Raw genomic sequence first — 22,895 nt, 5'->3', positions numbered from 1 at the left:
TATGGAGAATAGATGCACCAGCTTTTATTGTAAACTTTTATGAATTTAGATATAATACAATGGCATAGAATTTGAAAGAATGGGAAACAACAACACAAAATGGAGAAATACATAATGAAATACATTATGTGATATACATAAAAAGGTATACATTTTTCCAAATATGCATCATCTCAACACCAGTACCCTCACTAAACAGAGAGAAATAAAAGAAGTAACCCAAAAACACTTTTTCATTTTCCTCTAAATTATTCTTTTTCTGAAGAGAAACATTGCTTTCCCCTAGTGAATTAAGCTGGAAGAGTACTGGGACCTGGAGTATGAGGGAGAATCAACTGAATCAGTAGATGCCACTGGGAGCAAGAGGAGTCCAGTAGTGGAATCTTTCTTGCACAGTGCCATGGCTTCTTTGTAGGTGACTTTCTTCTTTGTGATGGGGTCAACCAAATCCTTTAGGTGTCTTAAATCATCTTCAAGCTCACTTGCTACAGATTTCTCAAGCAACTTCAGGCTGATGGCATTCTGTAAGCTAATTCTCCCAGCTTTGTTTGGGTCTACAAGGCCACCTGTGACAAGTTGTGCTTCCATGTACCGTCTAGCATTCTCAGCTGTTATCCAGCCTTTTTGAGCTGCCTCCCCTACTGATAGACGCCCTTTGGTTACAGGATCCTCAACACCTGTGAAGGCCTTTTGAGCATTAAGGAGCTTTTGCATTTGACCTGGGTCAATTAAGCCACGTTCTGCTGCCTTGTGAATTGAGTAACGTTCTTTCTTGTTGATGTCCACAATTCCTCCCGTGGCTGCTTGAGCTTCTAGAAGCTTCAGAGCCGTCTCTAGATCAAGCAGTTTACGAGTCATAGCACTTCGCACAGACATGCGGCTGTTTGTTGTCATGTCCAGAACACCAGAGATTGGGAATAACTCGTCTCCAGTGGTGATCACAGAGGTTGTGTTTAAGTATCCATTGCTTGAGTGGAAAGGCCGCTGAGTCAGTGTAGAAGAGCTGTAGCTATTCAGCATAGATGTTGATGAGGATTTTACTGGTGAGGATGGAATTATGTTTGAACTGGTGTAAGAAGTCATCTTCGTTTCTCCTGCAACCATCAGTGCAAACTCTGAGATGGTAATTTTGCCCTCCTTGTACTGCTGCACATCATACTGGGTCAATCGTCCATTCTTCAATGCCTCTCGGATGGAGTACTTCTTCCCACTCTTGCGATCTTGTAGGACAGTAGTCTCACCATCAGGCCCAGTATTTGTGATTTCTTCCCAGCTGCATTCAAGCGTCTGTAAGTGTAAATATTGGGCCCGATCAATAAGACCTTCCACATAGGCATCGTAAGGAGACATATCTTTCCCAGTCTCTGGATCCAGAATAGTGATTTTGGTAGATTTGGTGGTTTCTCTGGTGTGTTTATCTGAATGATCCTCCTTTTTCAAGACATTCTGCAACTCAATAATGGTGGCCTCCCTTTGGTGTATTCTTTCTTTCTCTGCCAGGATGTCCTTCTCCAGACTCTGTATCTCAGACTCCAGCTTGATGATTCTCTGTTTGTACATTTGGGACCTTTCACTCTGTAGTTTGGACTCATGCTGGAATGTTACAGTGATTTCATGCCTTTCAGTTTCCAGCCTCTTCAACTCTCGGAGAAGGTCATCCCTCTCTTTAAGCAATGCATCCCTAGTAAAGGTAAGGGTGGTCTCTTCTTTGGAGACAGTCAGCACTGTTGTCTGAATACGGCTCAGTTTCGTTTGGATGTGTTGGACTTCATCCTCTTGGTTTCGCCTGGCACTCTTGATTTGTGCTACTTGGTCTCTTAGCCGTTCTCTTTCAGCCTCCACAGATTGATCCTTCTCAACCCGGATCACCTCCTTATAGATCGTTCTCTCTACAGATTTCTCCTTTACCAGGATGTCTACCTGGACCTTGAGGTTTCGGGTGTCCCGTTGAAGGATGGTAATCTGGTTGCTCTCATTCTCTAACTCAATCCGAAGGCCATTCATTAGCTTGTCCAAATTGGGATCTCTCTCTACTTTCACAACCTCCTCAATTATTATCTTCTCTTCAATGGGAGGAGGGCAAGTCTCAAGCTCATGGATCCGAGTCCTGATTCGCCTAAGCTCTGTCTCAACAGTAATCTTTTTCTGGCCTATCATCCATCCTGTGCCAGACTCTTTCCTTCTCCGAAACAAGGGCCCTCAGCTTCTGTACGTCTACCTCCACCACCCAACGTGACTTGGATTCCTCACTGAGTTTCTTAGTTAGCTTCTCATGCTCAAGAATCTGTTTCGGGTCCTTCTGGAGATGTACAACTTCCTGGTACACAATCTTCTCCTCAGGTTTCTGTCTCTCCAGTATGATATACTTTTGGTGTAGATCAAAAACATTTTCTTCTACAATGCGACGGCGCTGAACCTCTTCATGTACTTCTTTCCTCAGTCTTTCAGCCTCTTTCTCCAGCAAAGGATCATTTTCATATCTTACCATTTCCTTAGTGACAATCTTTGTTTCTATCCTTGATCGCTCAACCTTCCACTCATCTCTCTCTATGCGTAGAATTCTCATTTGCTCCACTATAGAGGAATAAGTGGCACGAATGCGGGTCAGCTGTTCAGTCAACCTTGCTATTTCCCGAATCATTTCTGGACTCCTTTCTTCTTTAACAATTTCATGAGTCGTTTCCTTCACTTCCACTTTGGGTTTCTGTGAACGCAGGGTCTTAACGTCTACCATGAGTATGTTTACCTCATTCTCAATTTCAACACGTCTTCTTCCCAATTCTTGAAGTTCTTTCCTCAGGCGCCTCAGTTCTATCTCAGTGTCAGGGTCAACCCTGTAGATTTCATTTATAATCTCCTTGACTTCAATCTTGGGCTTCAGTGTCTCTACTTGAATATAATGGAGCTGAAGACTATTAACCTCCTTTATCAAGATGCTGCTTTCTTGCATCACTTCCTCCAGGCTTGTTCGAAGAATCTTACACTCTTTTAGGAGCTCTGGGTCTTGCTCCACCCTCTTTAGCTCCTTTATGACAATCTTGGGTTGCACAGTGGGATAATTCTCTCCAGTGTATTGATCTGGCTTCGTATTTCAAAGATTTCATCATTCAGGGTCTTACATCTAAAACCCTCACTTGAGATTTCATCCTTGAACAGAATGATAGCTTTTAGCATTTCAGGATCTTTCTCTAGTTTCACAACCTCCTTCTTCACCACTCTTTCCTTAATCGTTGGTTTCTTTCGCTCCAAGAAAGTGATCTCAGTAGTCATTTTCACTACTTCAGTCTCACGCACTTTGATTTCTTCCCTTATCCTCCGGATCTCTTCACGGATCCTAGCAGCTTCCTTATCTAGTTGGGGATCTCTTTCATACTCAGTAAAAACCTTGGTCACAAGCTTCGGCTGGATGTTAGTCACCTCATGTTCCACACGAACAATCTTCTGATTGATGCTTTCAATCTCTGTATGGGTTCCAGAGCGTTTGTAGACTTCTTCATTTATCTTTTGCTTTAGTATTTCAAGATCAGCCTCCAGTTTGGGATCACGGTAGTACTGCAAAATCTCTTTCTCTTCCACTCTTTCCACGCCTCTTCGGCTTTTAAGTGACAACATCCTCTTCCTGAAAGTGTCTAGTTCAGTCTCAGCATGAATACGTCGAGAGATTTCTTCAGCCAGCTCCTTCTTCATGGTTTCCACCGCCTCAAACTCCCTCTGCTGGCTCTGTAGCTGTAAATGCTGGTGTACTACTACTCGGCTTACAATCTCTTCATTCTGTTCAGTGGGACAGCACAACAGAAGAGGAGTATTGTTGGTGAATATATTGTATTTGATAACAATTTATTTGAATACTCCCTGGTAGATGTTTAACCCTATTAAATCCCAGGCTTATTACTTACTAAGCCATATTATCCATAATAATAATGTCAATCATAATTGGCATCTAATTATTGTTAAGCTGAATATTCGCCAAACATCACTTTAACTTCCTCTAAATTTTAAATGTTATTCAAGCCCAGCCTAAATCTAAACAATCAATCAAACTAACTGTAAGCCTAATTCACCAAAGAAATGAACAAATGCAGAAGTGTTGACTATACAATTTCTATTCCTAAGATTACCCAATTTGATTGACACAGAACAATGTAAAATATCTTGACATGTAATCTATGCTAGGCTTTGCTATTTTCTTATATTAAGTGTCTGGACAGCACTGTCAAATCTGGCCCCAGGCCTGGTTATCCTGCTTCTGTCCATAAGTCTATACCTCACCTTGTTATTGACGTTCTTGGCATATCTCATTTGGTCAAGAAGCTGAACATTTTCTGCCAGCACTTCATTGTACCGTTTGACAACATCTCTTTCCTGGAAGAACAAAAAAAAAAAACTCTGTTACCCTGACATAAAGCAGAACCAGTTAGGAAAATCAACCGTTTTGTAACATACCTTGGTCTGTACAGCGCTGGCAAGAGTAAAGGAGTAATGTTTTTGTATATCGGTCTCAGCATTACCCATAATGCTGCGGTACTTATAAGAGATAACTTCATATTCCTATTAACACAGACAGAAGGAAATTATTTTTGAAGTCCCAGCAAAGATATAGTCTGAAAAAAAGAAAAGTCTTACCTTAAGGATGTCCTGCAGTTCACGAGAAAGGTTCACAATTCGGTCCACATCATCTGACTTCCTCTTGAGCTCTTCAACTGTCCGCTGCAATCAGAAAAATTATGTGTTCTTCATTATTTACTTTCAGAACAACATGTGATTTTAAGTATGCTACAGAGGTGTAGCACATATGTAGTTAGGAGTCTTGCCCAAGGACTCTTAGCAGTAAGGTGTGGTCTGCCGAACAGGGAATTGAACCCCAATCTACAGTAGGAGGTCATTATTTTCTGTTCCTTACTTACACATAATCTGTTATTTGAGGCATTCTATGGAAACATAAATTTCCTTAAATGTGTCCCTAGTGTTTACAAATATATTACACTTGAAAAAACAAGCTACAATTTATTATATTTTAAAATAAAGGAATAAGTCACTTTAACAATTACACCTTCTTGAGTCATCAGTTTAGCAATATTGGTTTTTAAATCAGTTATATAGAATTCCAAGCCCCACAGAAGTGCTCGTCCTCACAGTCATAAGTAAAGGGTGAGTGCCATATTTTGAGATAAAAAACAAGTTTTTCTACTTTTCTATTTTAACTGCAATAATCTAAACATGATTATGAAATATATGATTTAATGACACAAAGAAAACAAATGTCAAATAAATATAATAAAATATATAATTAAAGTCATGGTCCTCAGGAGTCGTGTCACTGGTGTTACAGCATAGCAAAAAATCTCTTATTTTGAAATAAAAATCACACTGATGACATCGCTTGACTTCCTTTTACCTATTTTCTGAACATCAGAAGTTTTCTCATTTAGTTCATAATGTCATATGAAGCTTTTAGTTGAAGTCACTGGTATAACCTACTTTATTCTTAAGTAATTGTGAAAAAATAGAATACAATTGGATTAAATTACACATTTTAGTGGATACTCCATGTTTGACAACATGTGGTTTGATGGCATTTTTTAAAATGCATTTTTCATTAAAAATGTCACTGGTGCTACTGTCTCTGGTATTGCCTTTCTTATGTGTAACACCAATGACGATCAGTAACACCAGTGACTCCTATGGATAGATAAAAAAGTGGACATTTCTAAGTAATCAGCTCCCTGGACAAATAATTAATCACCTTGCGTGTTTAAGGTGGTAGTAACCCGAGGCTACATTCTTATTGGTCTACCAGCAGTGGCAAAGATTCCAGGAAATTCTCCTCAGAATTATGGCTGGAAGATGAAACTGACAGACAGGGACTGCCAGTGTGTTTCATGGCTTGTGAGTAAAATGTCAACGCAGGTCCTTCACAACCAGCTGTTATTCATACTCGTGGAGGTAGGTGATTCATTTTTTGTCCAGTGAGCTTATATTTTGCATTCAAAAAAGTTCTTCACCATTCAGTAACCCATAAACACTGTAAATGTATTTTCTTTATTAGAATTTCTACAATTTTAACAGACACAAAAAACATTTGTGCTAAATTATGCATGATTTTATCAAAAATGTAAAGGCACTTCAAAACAATAGTTTGAATTTTAATTCTGAAGCAACATTTTGATCGTATTTCTGCATACTATCCACATTAAGTGGTCAATTTAGTTTAATGGGTAGGTGACATCAAACAAACCTTCTGCGAGTTTAGCTTGGTAGCAATTTCAGTCTCACTGTCCGTAGTATATATCTTGTTGCTGGGTATGTTTTTCAGAAAATTGTTGAGAGACTGAGCAGTACTCTGGAAACTCTGGTACTTATTGGCTGCTTCTTGCATCAGGGCTAACCTGTAATGACACATCATGATATGGCTTGATTGCACTTCATGATATATTGACAAAAGCAAGGAATTAGAAAAATGAGAAGCATTTGTCTGTTTAGTCTAAATCAGGGATCTTGTCCATAAAGAACCAGTGTGGCTGCATGTTTTAATTCCAACCTCCTATAACTAATCACTTATTGGAAAATGGACCAACTGTTTAAACAAGTGGAATCAGGCATGTTTCTGCTTGACTTGTCTAAATATTTCCAGAGATAAATTTCTATTTAACCAACAATTGTGGAAATAATGTGATCACTACTGCAGAAGTTGTGGTGAACATAGAGGTTCAGTGTTTTTTTAACAGATGACAGTAAATACAGTTTAATGGGCCTCTAAAGAAAAACAACTCAAAAAAGAGGACTCTCACCTCTGCTGTAGCTGGTTGTTAATGTTAGCGTAACGGTTTCTGAGGCGTCTAACCTCAGTCTCCTGACGGTTAATGTCAGGACAGTACTCCTGGAAACTCTTTTGTAGATGGCCACATAGCTGCTCTGTAAGCTCCAGGTCCCGGTTCAATTTTTGGATGTCATCCTTTTTGGCTGCAACGTCTTTCTGAATGTTCTAAATGATAATTCAAACTTTCATAGTTACCATTTTGGAGGTACAAGGTGTTTATCCAGCAATAGCAATATATCAAATGTACTTGAATTGGCCTCTTCCCCCTACCTGGAGGTCTTTAGTATGATTCTGGATGGCACTGGGCTTATCGAGGATCACTGTGTCTCTGGCCAATTTGTCCTCAAACTCTGCCAGAGTCCTGTCTACCTTCTTAATTTGATTCTCCAAAACCGTAACAGCATTTGCCCTTTGGAAAATACAGAAAAAAACATTTAAGAATTAATCCAAAATGAAATATGTGGAAAAACAGTCTTATCCTGTAACTATAAATTGCATCAGTGTATTCAGAATCTTTGTAAAATCTCAGTTTTCTTTCACTAGAACTTAGTTTGGCTCCACTCAGATTATTTCATAATTGCTGCACTCTTAAGTAGGTACAATTTTCACTTTTATGTCAGCTTCTTAATAATTCAGGTGTAGCTTTTTCCATTCATGCAACCAAATACAAAACACCGAAACTAATGTACTTTTTGCCATAGAGATCAGTGAGAGCAGTGAGGTCCTCAATCTTGTTGGAAGCAGTGCTCAGTTTCTCAGGGAAGGAAGAAGTAATTGGCCCCAGGGGTTTCCGGGACAGAAGAGGCTCCACTTCTCTTTGAATGGATGCTTTCTCTGCCTCCAGGCTGCGAAGGGTTGTGACAGCCCTCTAGTAGACAGTAAAGTAATACATCAAGCTAAGCAAAAACAGCAACAAAAAGAGTAACAACAAGATTTTTAGGTTGTGCCAACTGGACATCCTCCACCACTGCATCTTTTCCATTGAATGTCTGGTTGAAGTGAAGGATCTTACCTCATGATCTCGGATTCTACTGTCAAGGTCTCTGGTATGGTTAGCCGCATCAAGAGGAGCTCGTAGTCTGCCAAGGACTTGCTTCTCCAACTTCAGCAAGTCAGCGATGAGCCTGTCCAGACGGCTAGCAAGGTTGTCAGCCTTGGATGAGTCCTCAGGAGCACTGTTCACAATCACTGCAGGCAAGGAATGAAGAGGTAGGTAAATGTCTGTAAATGGTGTGGAATTAAAGCTATTCCAAGTGAGAAGCTACTCACAATCGATAGATAGATAGATAGATAGATAGATAGATAGATAGATAGATAGATAGATAGATAGATAGATAGATAGATAGATAGATAGATAGATAGATAGATAGATAGATAGATAGAGCGAGCCCGCCGACAGCTTTATTACACACTTCTATAACCTAAGAAAAGCTCTACCAGTTTGCATAGAAGTCACTGTAGTAACTGAATAATAAACATTAGTATGTAATAAGCCTGGGATTTTAAGGGGTTAATAAAATGCAGTAATAACAAGATGATCAACACTCAAAGACAATGAATAGTGTTGAATGTTGTAGCTGGGCGGTGTTGGAATTTTCAGATGCGATGTGTCATTTACTAGACACATCTGGTGTGCAGTAGCCTTCAGCTTAATTTATTCTACTCCTGATATTTGAGAAAGAGAACATAGACAAGGACAGAAATGTACCTGTCCTAGTGACAGACACCACCTCTTCAGTGGGGGCCTTAATGGAAGCCTTGAGAGACGTTCTCCTCCTCTTCAGACTAGCTAGGTCTTGTTCCAGACTGTATTTAATACACACAGATACAAACACATACTTGCACTTTAACATGTAACTCAGTTAAAGTTTCACAATCTGTTTCAATAGAATAATAATAATTATAATAAGAGCTATGTTGTAAGTGTGTCTTTCACCTTTCCACTCGTTCGATGGCATCTGAGTCAGGTGGAGGAATGAGGAAACAGACTCCAGGGATAACTTTGGTGTCTCCGTAGCTGTTTTGTACCTTCCAGTTCTCCTCTATAGGACTGGACACCAGATTCAACGTATCTCCTCGTTTTACTGATGCCTGGAAAAAGAAACCGCAGATTTCAGACCACACTTGGAATACTGATATATAAACGATATCTATTTTTTAATATTTTATTCAGATTCCGTATAAAAGATTCTAATATTTTATTCTTAGCTCCTGTGCTTGCATGGTCAAAAAATGACTATTTCAAATGTTATAGATAGTCTACACACATTAAATGACCATTTCACAAATGTTAGGCAGGAGGCAGAAAACACACTGGACAGGTCACCAGGGCATCCAGACAGGCATATACATTCACACATACATTCATAACTAGGGGCAATTTAGTATCTCCTGACCTATGTCTTGGACTGTGGGAGGAAACCCATGCAGCCATGGGGAGAACATGCAAATTCCACACAGAAAGGACTGGCTGGCTGTGGAGTCAAACCCAGGCCCTTCTACTGAATGCAAAGCGAAGGCCACGAAAATAGAAAAATATAGCCAAAAATAGAAACGCTACAGCTAATAATGCTAATGTTAATGCTGAAAATAAGGCGATTGCTAGCACTTCTACTTTAAATAAGGCAAGTGCAAATAAAAAGTTATTCTGTAAATACAAATGCTCATACCGCAAACTGCCTTGAGATGCCACATAGATTCCTCCCAATTGTCTGTTCCCCAAATAAAACAACAATTTCATTGTTGTAAATGAAATTATTACCAATCTGTGCCTCACAGAAACGTGGATTAGACCCGATGAACACCTTAGTCTAAATGAAGCCACCCCCCACAAGCTACAGCTATGTGCATAGTCCTCGTTTAAGTGGCCGGGGTGGAGGTATAGCAACCATCCATACTAAAGCTTTAGGTGTAACCCAGAAAGTAGGCTATAAATTCTCATCTTTTTAAGTTATTTTACTTAATATACTAGATCAAGGAACAAATAACAATTCATATTCACTTACAATAGTACAATAGTACAATAGTACAATTTACTTTATTTTTAGAGTTTCTATCAAATTTAGTAATGTTTTAAAGTAACATAATAGTTGGCTGAGATTTTAATATCCACTTTGACAATCCTCAAGATGCACTAAGTAAGGCATTTTTATGTATCATAGACTCCATAGGTTTCACCCAAATTATAAAGGGGCACACACATTACCACAGTCACACTCTAGACTTAATACTGACCTATGGTGTAGACATAGATAATTTAGTCATTCACCCCCAGAGCACAGCCATCTCAGATCATTACTTAATCTCATATGAAATTCACTTTGTGCATTCATCAACATGTTATCATGTTAAGTGGATTATAACATCCTCCACAGCTGGTAGCTTTATCAGAAACCTTCCGCAATTATCAGCTTCTGTCCATCTAATCCTTTTGAGTTAGATATTATGATCAAATTCTTAGAGGATACTTTTCGATCTACTCTAGATAGTGTGGTTCCATTAAAAAGTAAAATAGTAAGGCAGAAAAATAGTAAGCCTGACAAAGGAAATGTGTCTTTGCTAGTCCTCCTCAATCTTAGAGCATGCTATCTTACTACATAGACTTGAAAACCTTGTAGAGGTAACAGGAATAGCTCTTTCCTGGTTCAGGTCCTACCTCACTGATTGCTATCAGTTTGTTTATGTAAACAGTGATTCATCTTTCCTCGCAAAAGTAAAGTATGGTGTTCCACAAGGCTCTGTTTTAGGACCTATATTATTCACAATATATATGCTACCACTGCGCACCATTATCAGTAAATACGGCATAAATTTCCACTGCTATGCTGATGGCATTCAGTTATATGTATCAAGCATACTGGATGATAAATTTAAACTCAGCAAGATTGAGGACTGTATAAAAGACATAAAAGACTGGATGTCAAGTAACTTTCTCTTAACTCGGATGTAACAGAGGTCCTATTTCTTGGTCCAAAAGCAGCTAGAAACAAACTGTCTAATTTAACACATAAACTTAACAATTTCTCAGTTGCATCACGCTCATCTGTAAAGAAATCTTGGTGTCATGATAGACGCTGATCTGTCCTTCGACGCACATATAACTAATATCACTAGAACAGCCTTCCTGCATCTCCGCAATATTGCAGAATTAAGAAATGCATTATCTCTACATGACGCAGGAAAGCTGGTTCATGCATTTATTACTTCAAGGCTAGATTACTGTAATGCCCTGCTGTCTGGATGTCCCAGCAAAAGTTTTAACAAGCTTCAGCTATTCCAGAACGCTGCAGCCAGAGTCCTCACAAGAACCAGAAAGTTCGACCATATTAGCCCAGTTTTATCAACCCTGCACTGGTTACCAGTTAAATTTCACATTGATTATAAAATTCTATTACTGACCTATAAAGCTCTAAAAGGACTCGCCCCTCAGTACCTGAGTGAACTTCTCTCCTACTATGAACCATCACGCCTACTTAGATCACAAGGTGCTGGCTTACTGGAATTAATAAAGTTACATCAGGGGGGAGAGATTTCTCATACAAAGCCCCCCAGCTCTGGAATAATCTTCCTGTTAATGTTCGGATGCAGACACAGCCTCAGTCTTTAAGTCTAGGCTAAAAGCATTATATAGTCAAACCTTTGGTGATTAGTCTTCCCTGTGAGATCTAGACCTGCCAGAGTCTCTGCTGCTCTGTTAACACTGTAATCTGTGATCAGTCACTCTTCACAGAACTGACTCTGTGTGTTTTTTTGTCTGTGTGTCTGATGCTTTTCACCCTTCTGCCTTGATCAGGTGCCTCCTGTTCACCATCCTTCTGGACAGGCTTGACCACCATTGAGCTTCTTGCTGTAAAACGCTGCGCAATCCTCACCCTCAGATGCTGCTGCTGCCGCTGCATAATCATAAACTAATCTAATTTATCACTGCCCCACCTGTTTATCCCGCTTTGTACTATAATACTATATACTAATGATGTTTGGTATCCAGTGTCGACCAGAGGAGGAAGGGTTCCCCTTCTGAGTCTTGGATCCTCTCTAGGTTTCTTCCTCTTAGGGAGTTTTGCTTGCCACTGTCACCACTGGCTTTTTTTCTGTCAAACTGATTGTTCTGTAAAGCTGCTTTGTGACAACACCTTTTGTAAAAAGAGCTATATAAATAAACTTTGCTTGCTTTCTTCCTGCGAGGCAACAGTGCTAGCCACTGTGACAGCATAGTGTGTGACTTCTTTATAGTAGCAGGCATACTTATGTGCTTGTGTACCTTGTCAGTGCTCCAATCACACAGAGCCACAACAGGGCATCTGATGGACGGTGTCCGGCGCAGTGGCAGCGGGGCAATGCCGCTGCAGAATTCTCTCAGATCTGCCAGTCTGCGCTCATTTCTCTGTACTGCTCTTTCTTCTCCCTACACAAATGCACATACACACACATGCAAGATCTGTAATAGCAACATTGTGTATAATCCTATGTTAGAACAAGGAACTCACTAAAGAGTTGCCCTCAACTACTGATTCTGTACCTCTGCAGTACCACCATAAGCTTATTTGGTTTAAGAAAGCACACAGCAGTAAAGGAGATCATACAGACCTCCAGCTGCATCAGGATCTGCGGGTTGCTCATCTTGGCCAGCAGGGAAGGCTCCATGGTGCAGTTGATTCTCTTCAGAGACTCTGAGATCGTCTCAGCATCCAGCTGGTACTGCAATGCAACACAAAGAATAAACAATAATAAACAACTGCAGTCCCACATTTTGCTTCAACTCAAATAAACTATGTCTCTACTACACTGGGCAATTAGAATCGCTCTATAAAATATAAAAACTATAACAGGGAAGAGAATTCCTTGAGTCATCATGTTCATACTGAGTTCACTGACTGGCCTGGCAAAATGGCTAAATAGTTATGTGTACATTTTATTTTAAGTCAATGTAACATTTCACTTTTTGATTGTATGTAATTCATCCTACGTGGATAAATTCAGAATCTTTCAAAAGGAAAGAACCCAAGGCTGGCTCATGTACAAGTGAAGTAGCCACCATATCTTAGACAGAGGACATACAATAAATCCATAGTTCTCTTACCTTTTTGTAGTCTTCCACATTGTCCAGGTGGGCCTCCTGGCAGATGCAGAGGCTGAGAAAGTGCTGCCATTCCTTTTGCACCACAGCATTATGGTCCTGAAACATGCAGAGACATAAACAAAGTCTTAGAGGGATGCATTCGTTTGTTTATTTGTTTGTTTTAATTAATGAAAAATGATTTGAATAAATGCAAGAGCAACAGAGTGAGAGTTAGTGAGATGTTCAGCAATTAATTCAAGATACTGACAGGTGTTGACTGATTTGGGGTTGAATGAATGAATAAATGAATGGATGGATAGTTAAAAAAATGGGCAAATGGCATTTGTGTTACCATAATTGCAGAGGAGCCTGGATGCTTTGTGGCAGTCAGACCATCTGCCTCATCCTGCAGTCTGCGTATCTCAGTTTCATGGTTCAGCAGGCCATTTTTCTTGAACCTCTGTCAAACAAGTTCATCACCCAACTTTATTTACCATATTTAGTATTAATTACGTCTACTTTATGACATTTAATATTGAGAAACAGAAAACAGCTGGGAGTGCAAATTCAGTCCTCTTGAAACAGAAAGCCTAAACATAATCCATCATCTAATAATGCGATTATTTATGTAATAAATAATTATGTAATATAAATGGATGGCAAAATGGCAACCAGTTATCCTCAGTTAAATCAGTAATACATTGAATCAGATGTGTTAAAGTAGTAAAAACACTAAAGTAAGCAGTGCTCTGGCCCTCCAACATTAAGAATGGCCACATTTATACTGCCACTCCTGACCTCGTACTCCGCGCGAATCCCAGTGGCATCTAAGATGCGGTCACTCCAGTCCCTCTTGCGGATGCGCTCCTGCTGATCAGACAGGTAGTGCAGCTGCTTGTTGCAGCGCTGGAGGTAGTCATACAGAGAGGAGAGATAGCGCTTACGGCTCAAAGACTCCTCCTGCAAGAGAGAGAGAGAGAGAGAGAGAGACAAAGGGCAATGGAGAAATGGGTGTAAACAAATGCATACACAACAGGCCTGCATGCACAAACACACACTAAAAGCCACACTGCATCTTAGATTTAGACCTCTTGATTTCTACAACTTAAAAACAGAAAAGCTCACCTGAAGGTTTGCGTACTGTTTTCTCACAGAAGGTGATTCCTGTTTGAAGACAAGGGAGAAGTGACAGTTATTGTAATGACACTGTAATTGGAACTACATTGTTAGATAAGGTTTAAAAATAGGTTTACTGGCTAATGTGTTGTCTGTTTTGGGCAAAGAGAACTGAGAGAATAAGTGAACTGAGAGAGTGTGTTTGCATTTACTGTTGAGTCTATCTGAGATTGGTAAGCTTCAATTTCTTTGTGCAGGATGTTGTGAGCAGCAATCTGCTTCTCCACATCAGACAGGCTCGGTCCATATTCCTCCCCCCGTATCAGCCTCTAGATCACACACAGCGGGCAGAAAGCGGTCAGTACTTTTTTCTCTCCTATACCTTATTGAGATCATCGCATAAGCTAAACAGGTAACAATTAAACAGCTACCAATCTGGCAAAAAACAGCATTATGTTGATTTCTCAATAGAGAAAAAGTGATACCAATAACAAATAACCTTTTTTATGCTTAGAGCTGGGAAGGGTCTTGTCAGAAGTGGGTAGTAACTAGTAATCATTTACTCAAGTACATGTACCTTAAAAAATTGTACATGCACTGTAAAATATTGATGGACTCCTGAATATTTTCAAATTGTAATACTTTTACTTCTACTCAAGTATGTGAGTAAAGGAATCTGCCTTTTAGTCAGTTACATTTGGGGAGCAGTCGTGGGCTGGAGGTTAGGGAACCAGCCCTGTGACCGGAAGGTCGCCGGTTCAATCCCCTTGGCTGACAGTCCATGACTGAAATGCCCTTGAGCAAGGCACCTAACCCCCAATTGCTCCCCGGGTGCCGTGGATAGGGCTGCCCACTGCTCTGGGCAAGTGTGCTCGCTGCCCCCTAGTGTGTGTGTTCACTAGTGTGCATGTATGTGGGTGTTTCACTGCATGGATGGATTAAATGCAGAGGTCTAATTTCACAGTGTGCAAACACAGTGACAAATGTTTGTATATTCTATTCTACATTTAAGCTGGTCATATTTAGTTACTAGTTCCTTTTTGTGTTTAATTTCATTCTGTTTTGTTGTTGACAACATCTGTCCTGCTTTGTGATTGGCCACATCACTGACTGTGGAGCTTTAGCATTTTGTTTTAGACCATAATCAAAAAACAGGAAAATAGAGCCATACAAACTTCAGTTTCTGTGCTGATAGATGTCGAGTTTACTAAGAAGTTCCACTGCAGTTTTATAAATTACTTAGTACTTAAGTAGTTTTTTGAGCTGATTCTTCTGTACTTTTATTCAAGTTGTACTGATTTAGGATGGCCTTTCTTGTCCGTCCTGGCCCTATCCACTATGGAAGTTGACCGGTGAGCTATTAAGATGCTCGAATTGATTTACTGTCAGGCAAAAAAAAAACAAAACAAAGAGAGGTTTTTCTCACCAGTTTGTCAGTGAGCACATGGGCCCAGCCTATTTTGGGTGAGAGATCCAGCCCCAGACTCTGCTTATAGAGGTCCCGATATTTAACACAATCCTTAGACCAGCGATCATGCAGGTTACTCACACTGAGATAGAGACAGAGGCACAAAGACAGGTATTTAGGGTTAAGGGCTATGATGAATGATGAAGTAGTTGAGTGTGGGTGTGAGCATGTCCTTTGATTCTGTTTGTTTTTCCATTCATGTATAAGAAGTCAATGGTCTGGTAAGTTTGAAACTTGAATGGACTCGAACAGTTAGAAAAATAGAGTCTGGAGAGACTGTCACCCTAGCAGTTTGTATGCTAGGTAGATAAATAAACTAAACTTAATAGAAGCCAAGATGTACTTAGCTAACAATTTGCAAAACTTTATTAGGATAGTAATTTAAATGACTGTAGATTTGATTTTACATTTATGCATGTGGCAGATGCTGTTGCATGCAGAGTGACTTAAAATTTTAATCATGTCACAGAAGTAGAGAGTCTTGTCCAAGGAATCTTACTGGTACAGTGTGGTGTGTTTGGCCAGATGGAAAAACAGAACCCCAGTCTAACACATAGAGGTCAGCAGTGTTACCTATTATGCTATACTGATTGCATAGATACTTAACCTACATTGAATTTACATTCAACTAAGTATCTTCTAAATTTGCATTCATTTTCCCCCAATCCTAAACCTGGCCCTAATGCTGAACCTAAACTTAACCTCAAACTAACACTTAATCCTAACCCTCAACCTGGTCCTAAAGCTCAGCCTAACACTGTTGAGAATTAGAGATTTCCCAGATTTCACCAGAGTTTTTAACTTTTTGAACCTCTGCAGGGGGTTAAAGTGTATGAACCAATATATATGTTTATATACATGGAAGTTCAGAGAGGCCATGAAGTCGTTAGAATTTTCTAGACTGTTATCTTGAAATCATGACTTATCTGTCTTGTGATCTCAAGATAATGTTGTTTTCTCTAGATAACCTTGATAATCCTGGGAACAATAAATTGTGATATTGAGAAAAAAACCCTTGTTGTCTTGAGATCACCAAGAGAGATCAACAATCTCATGGCATCTCTGGATGTAATATCCTGTGTGGTTGATGAAGACTCCTCTTCATGTTTTAATGAGAAATGCCTCTCTGAAATCAGAATGCAGCATTATTGTGTGTGTGTGTGTATGTGCGTGTGTGTACGTGTGTGTGCATGCATGCATGTGTGTGTGCATACATGTGTGTGTGTGTGTGTGTGTGTGTGTGTGTTGATGACCAATCTGCACTCACTCCAGTTCGATCTCCCCAGCTTGTGGATGCTGAAGCTTCTTGATTTTGTCCACATCCAGAAAAAGGTCCTTCAGCAGAGTCTCTGCCTCAGACAGATTATCTGCTGTCTCAATCCGTCGAGTCAGGGACAAACCCTGCCTACCATCCTTGGAGTCCTGAGAAGAGAAGAGAAGAGAAGAGAAGAGAAGAGAAGAGAAGAGAAGAGAAGAGAAGAATGACTCAATGTACTATCTTAAGTATTTACACAATGAGAGTGGGTATGTATGTCATTTATGAATGTATGTAAGTGGCACCTCATCCAGCAGATCTTCAGCACGCAATATATTCTTCTCCACCTGGTCTGCATTCTTCTGCACACGTGTAACCAGTGTTGACAGTTCACCAACCTGCACCCTGCGCACACACACACACACACACACACACACACAAACTCATTACTCATATAAACATATCAGAAAGATAACAATCACATTACACACATGCACACACACACACACACACTCATATGTTGCCACAAAATATAAGGCACTGACCACACCATTACATCACTTGTCACACACACACTTGCACCACACATATACATACAACAGTCCACAGGCTTCTTATTCAGTTATTATTCTTAAGATTATTATCTAGTAACTACTATGAATAATTCAAACTACTATGAAGCTAATGTGTAAGTTATATATAGTACTGTACCAAAGTCAGAGCCCAGCCTTCATATATTTTTTCATTTAATTTTTAGTCTAAGTGGCCCTTAGGACACTAAGTTCACTGTCAGTGTTAAGAAAAGATGCAAAAAACATATATTTAACAAAAAATAGGAACATAACAACTATATATGATATTATTTTGTCTTTATTCAGTGTGTCCATCCTTTATTACAGCTTACATTATTTTCAGGAGATGAAAAAATCTGTAGGGATATTTTTTCATACCTCAAAAGTTCAGTCTTAGAAGTTGGTTGCATTTTCTGCATCTCAAGAGTGGAGCTTGATTTTCTCCTGTCTCTCATAGTTGAAAGCTTAAGTACAGTTCAGGTGGTCTTCCAAGACTTGGACAGTTGCCACGACTCCCATTTTTTCTATTGTAATGCCCATTTTGACTTTATTAAATAAAGGGTCTCAGATACGCATTATACCCTTATAATACGCATTATACACTTCTGTCCGCATGCCACACACAGTCTTTACACAGATACACACACAATAGGCCCCCTGCTGTCTAATAACCCTGTATGTCATGTCACTCCTCGACTGACAGCTGTAAACACAACTCTGACCTACAGTGACTCATCACCCTTTTGATCCATCCAGCCAGATCTTACACAATCCGTCCTTTTCTCCCCACTGCCCCACCTTCAGGGAGACCCATAGGCTGGGCGTGTCACCCAGAATGTGGAGCAGTTCCTGCTGGTTCTTCAAGGGATTTTCTCTGCAGCTTTGCAAGATTGCACTGTGACACCTGTCTGCCCCAGGAAAAGCAGTGCTCTCAGGCATGACTACTGTTTAAAGAGGTTTAAGGAATTATTTCCATTCGCTACAATGCGCTGTTGAAAGCAGTGGAGATTTCATTATCAGCCTGGCAGGTAAAAGGCTCATCTGAGCCACACCCCTCCCATCAGTGTGTCCCCAGTCAGTTTGAGTAAATCCCAGCCATTTTCATAATTCTACTCAAAGAAATTGAACTGAAAGACAAAATAGTGTTTTGAAATGTACTTTATTAATCTAGAAATGACACACATTTTAATGAAGTAACATCTGTGTGTCATTTTTTCAAAACATTTTTTTTTCAATATTTCATGTTTAGGTGTGACCCTAAGCCTGAATTTGACCTTAAATTGAACCTAATTGGTATTTCAATAAAACAGAGCACAATACCACTTTTTATTTTCTGATACTGAGTCTGATGTTGAAATTTGAGTATCAGTCTTTAATCAACATTTAAAAAATCAACTATTTTTAATTGAAGCACTTCAGTAAAGTCAAGCATCTAACAGTAGGCTATCAACCCCACAGTAGTAACAGTGTGCTGTTTCAGGCTGGATTTGTTATGGGATATTAGCCTGATACTATTACACTCCAGAAAAATGCTGAAATTATCTTAAATCTGGTCAATATATCTAAGATTTCCCATTTTGAAATGGTTCTGTCTTTATTATAAGATTATCTAACTTATTATCAGATATTTCTGTACTTGTTTTAGGTAATTTTATCAAGTAAAATGATCTCACTACACTGGCAGATAATTTTGCTGGTTTAAGCACATTTCCAAACAAGCAAAAGTACCTGCCAATACAATGAGATAATTTAACAAAATAAATTGCCTAAAACAAGTAAAAAATGTCTAGCAATAAGGTCAATAATCTTAAATTAAGCCTACAATAACTGCAACAGCAGAAATATAAGATTTATTTAGTGTAATTAAGATAATATTACTTTACAAGATACCATTTTTTGCCATCTCAGTACCAATATGCCATCTTAAGTTCCCTAAGAATTCATTTGTAACCTGTTTGTAGATGTCTGTAAGTAAATATATGGGTCATGAAATATCTGTATAAATAGTTTTATGTATGTCTTGATGTTTACATATTTTAATGGATTTTGTCAGGCTGTTAAGCCCTTTGTGATCAGCTTGAATAGTGGTGAGAATTGGTCAGAATGGTTTTATACCTGACTTTTCCCACCTTCAATTCAAAATCAACTGATGTACTCGTGCATGCATGAGTGTATAAAACTCAAATAGGCCAACAAGCTTATACGCCTCACTTGGTCAATACAGAAGGACAATACTATGAGTGTAGAAGAACTGAACTGAAAGAGTGCCTGGTTCTGTAGAAATACCAAAAATGTTATATTGTTTGTCAAACCGATGCCAAACAGAGGGTTGAAATATAACACGTTACTGAAGGGCAGCATTCATAAGGCTACACCTATATAATCTCTTTATTACAACTTATTCCAAGAAGACTGATTTACTGTAAAGGCAGCTTTGGTAAACTTTGATGTCACTTCAACCCAGAAAGTGTTATGACACCTGGCACTTGTTTAAATAAGTCTTATTAAAAGATTTTGTAGGTGTCATATAACCGTATGAATGCTGCCCTGCAGTAAAGTGTTACAAAAATCTGTCTGTCCATTGAAAAGACTTCAGGAGAAGATGTGTGTGTTGTGTGAGTGTGTAGGAACAAAGATGTAAAAGCGAGAAGAACAGGTAAAGGTAAATAAGTGAGAGTGTGAATAGGTGAGTGCCATGTGTGCGTGTGTATGAGTTTTAAGCCAGCACTGCAGGGAGTTCCTGTTTGGCTTCTTTACTTTTCATGTGTGACACACCCAAAAACCAGCATGCCACACATAGTGAAAAATATGATAGCAATGCACACACCAAAAGACACACACACACGCAGGGATCAGTAATGATCTCCTTCACCTGTTCGCAGTGTTGACAAGAACGGCCACTAAATGGTCTGCACACTTAAACACATACAACATGAGATGTCTGCGATGATAAATAAATAGTAATTGTGCATTAAATGTGCTGAAGTGTGTTCTCCGTAGAGGATGTTTTCAAAACATGTAATATGACCAGGAGTGCCCAAACTGTCGCACACGACAGTCACTGTAAATGTAAAATTTCCTAAATGCAAATCATTGATCCCTGGCAAATATCTCAGTGTCATGGCATGGCAAGGCATATATGTTGAGAAATAACATTCAAAAAGCTGCACAAAACACTGTCCAAATAAACAAAAGACATGCTTTTTTCAACATCAGTTCCACACGCCATCACATTGACAGTCAACAAGAAAACAACATGGCACATCAACTGCAAGCAGGTTCCCGAGTGCTGCTGTCCACCAAGACACAAAGACACTCACACACACAGACTGCATTGTCCTGCTGTCAGTGTCGCTGGTCCATGTGGCCTGCTTGCTGAACAGTACACTCTAAGCTGGATTGATGAGTGTTGCTGTCACACCCTGAAAGGAAAACAGGCCGTGCCTCAAGCCAGAGGCCATTTACATGATAAGGCAGTGTGTGCTTTTTTAATGCTGTTTAAAAAACCTTTTTCATCCCTTTACATTTTCACCAAAATACTACAACTGCCATTCTTTCTGCCTGCCAAAATGCTTTTAATTACAAATGATTATGTTTTCTTTGTTGGTTTTCAGTCACTTATTAAAGACTATGTTGGTTTATGTAAAAAAAAGCACATCAAACTACATTTTTGACCATATTAGTGCCACACATTTCATGCCCCAATATTAATGCCATACATTTTACCCCCTTATTGTGATGTCAGCGCTCATCAGCACTCAAACCACTCAGATATTTAAACCACGTTTGGCCTAGAAGGTTCAATATAGCTTTTCACTGTAATTTGGAAAAGATAACTCATTAATGATTTAAAACTCTTTATTAAATTATCATAATTAGGCAAAATCTACAGATACTTTGTAAGATACTTTGATGAACTTGAAGCTAAATATAAACTAAGTAAATGTTTTATGGCAATAAAATATTTGCATGCATTTTTTCATACTTAACTGAAAAGTAAAGTCATTTGGAAACTTTCACACAAGGTCAAAGTGCCCTCAAAGTGCCCTTTTTATGGGCAGTGTACATCTTACCTGCGCCCATTCGATTTGATCTACCCACACCCACCTGAAGGGAATCTTTCTGCTCATAAGGAGTTTATCATGAATGCATACATTAGCCCCATTCATTGTATTACTGCCCTGTGAGTCAGTGCTGTTTTGACAGCAATCGTTGAGATGCCAGAACAGGCAAGGCCAGCCATAAAGATAAATAAAACCACTCACAGGCCATTTCAATCAGCATACACGTGGGTGACGCAACGCATTCTTCAACTCAATAATCATTTATAGCTTTTGGGTTAAGGTTTATTGCGCTGCTGAGGAAGGGCTAAACCTGCACTATCAACAGGCTATCAACAACAATGACAGCAGAGGAGGGCTGAGTTCACATACAGTTTCTCAAGCTAGAGCTTGAGATTCTCAAGCTTTCCTGATGTCTGATGTACAGTCAGCACAGAAGCACAGAGATAGAAGCACAGCAGAAGGCAGAAGTGTTCATTTTTAGTCAAAGATTCTTGCAGGTTTGTTCTCTAAACTAGAAACTGTTCATTTGTATGCTAATAAATTTAGTTGCATGGACAAATTCAAGCTGAGATCTGTTTTTCAGTACAATATTCCAAGGCTCCCTTTGTGGGCAAAACCCTTCAGTAACTACTACTATAGGTTTTCTAGCCACAGGTTTATTCACTGATACCGAATCTTAAGTGTTTAGATCAGTGCTGCCCAAAGCTGACCTGTGGAGATGCTTAATTGAGCCCACCAGAAAGTTGCCTTAACCCCACCCCGTCACCCAATGACACTGGGTCACCCAAACACTTTATACTATATATAACTTACTAAATTCTTGTTGTCTTTTGATTTCAGTTTTGCTGAAAGTTTGAAAGTTATTTTGAAGTATTATAGTAATAAAATATAGTGTAATACTACTAAATACATTTATATGTGTATATTGTTTTGTCTTTTTGGCCATCAGCCCACCATTAACAATGCACTTTGTCCCCCAAGACAAAAAGCTGGGCACCCCTGCTTTAGATTAACCACTAAAAAATAAGCCTAGAATTTAGGAGGTTTCAAAACAGTTCATTCTACATATTATAAACCATAAGTAGAAGGTGATTCAGACCTCTCAAACACATCAAACAAACACACACACACACACACACACACACACACACATACATAGAGAGTTGCACTCACGGGCTGATCTTCGTCAGACTGCTTTCCTTTTTCTTTAACATGCTGAGTGTCTGGATGCAGGTCTACGTACAGTCCCAGGCTCCGTCTCTCCTTCTCTCTGGACTTGGTCTCTCCTCTCAGGTTAAGGCTCTTTAAGCCGTCTTGGCCCCACCCCCTGACACAGGTGCGTCACCTCTCATTGAGCACAGGTGGATGGGACCAGGAATACCTGTTTCATTCTTCTAGCTATCTCTCCTTCTCTCTGCCACCCTCTGTCTATCTTTGCCACCGAAACCTCATCTGTCGCTGAGCTGATAGAATCAAATCTTTCTTTCCACTTTACATAAACATAGAATGCAAAATATGATATACACATTTACTGTATATATTTAT

At 39.4% G+C, this 22,895-nt stretch overlaps 1 protein-coding gene across 1 annotated transcript; it reads right to left on the bottom strand.

The window, feature by feature from the left end:
- Positions 1–22,621, bottom strand: LOC108441279 (envoplakin-like). Its single transcript, XM_017720716.2, is given in 24 exon segments — positions 1–2,151; positions 2,153–3,057; positions 3,060–3,771; positions 4,270–4,362; positions 4,444–4,548; positions 4,624–4,707; positions 6,236–6,386; positions 6,789–6,982; positions 7,088–7,226; positions 7,507–7,685; positions 7,830–8,005; positions 8,526–8,623; positions 8,754–8,908; positions 12,078–12,221; positions 12,404–12,514; positions 12,897–12,992; positions 13,228–13,335; positions 13,674–13,835; positions 14,001–14,039; positions 14,204–14,320; positions 15,418–15,541; positions 16,727–16,881; positions 17,020–17,119; positions 22,524–22,621. Coding segments are annotated over 24 exon segments (6,057 nt in total). The 5' UTR covers positions 22,565–22,621; the 3' UTR covers positions 1–282.
- Positions 22,622–22,895: the final 274 nt, after the last annotated feature.

This window comes from Pygocentrus nattereri, chromosome 1 (genome assembly GCF_015220715.1).
Source record: "Pygocentrus nattereri isolate fPygNat1 chromosome 1, fPygNat1.pri, whole genome shotgun sequence".
NCBI classification, from domain to species: Eukaryota; Metazoa; Chordata; class Actinopteri; order Characiformes; family Serrasalmidae; genus Pygocentrus; species Pygocentrus nattereri.
The sequence above is the reverse complement of the archived record's forward strand: the minus strand, read 5'-3'. Positions and strand labels throughout refer to the sequence as shown.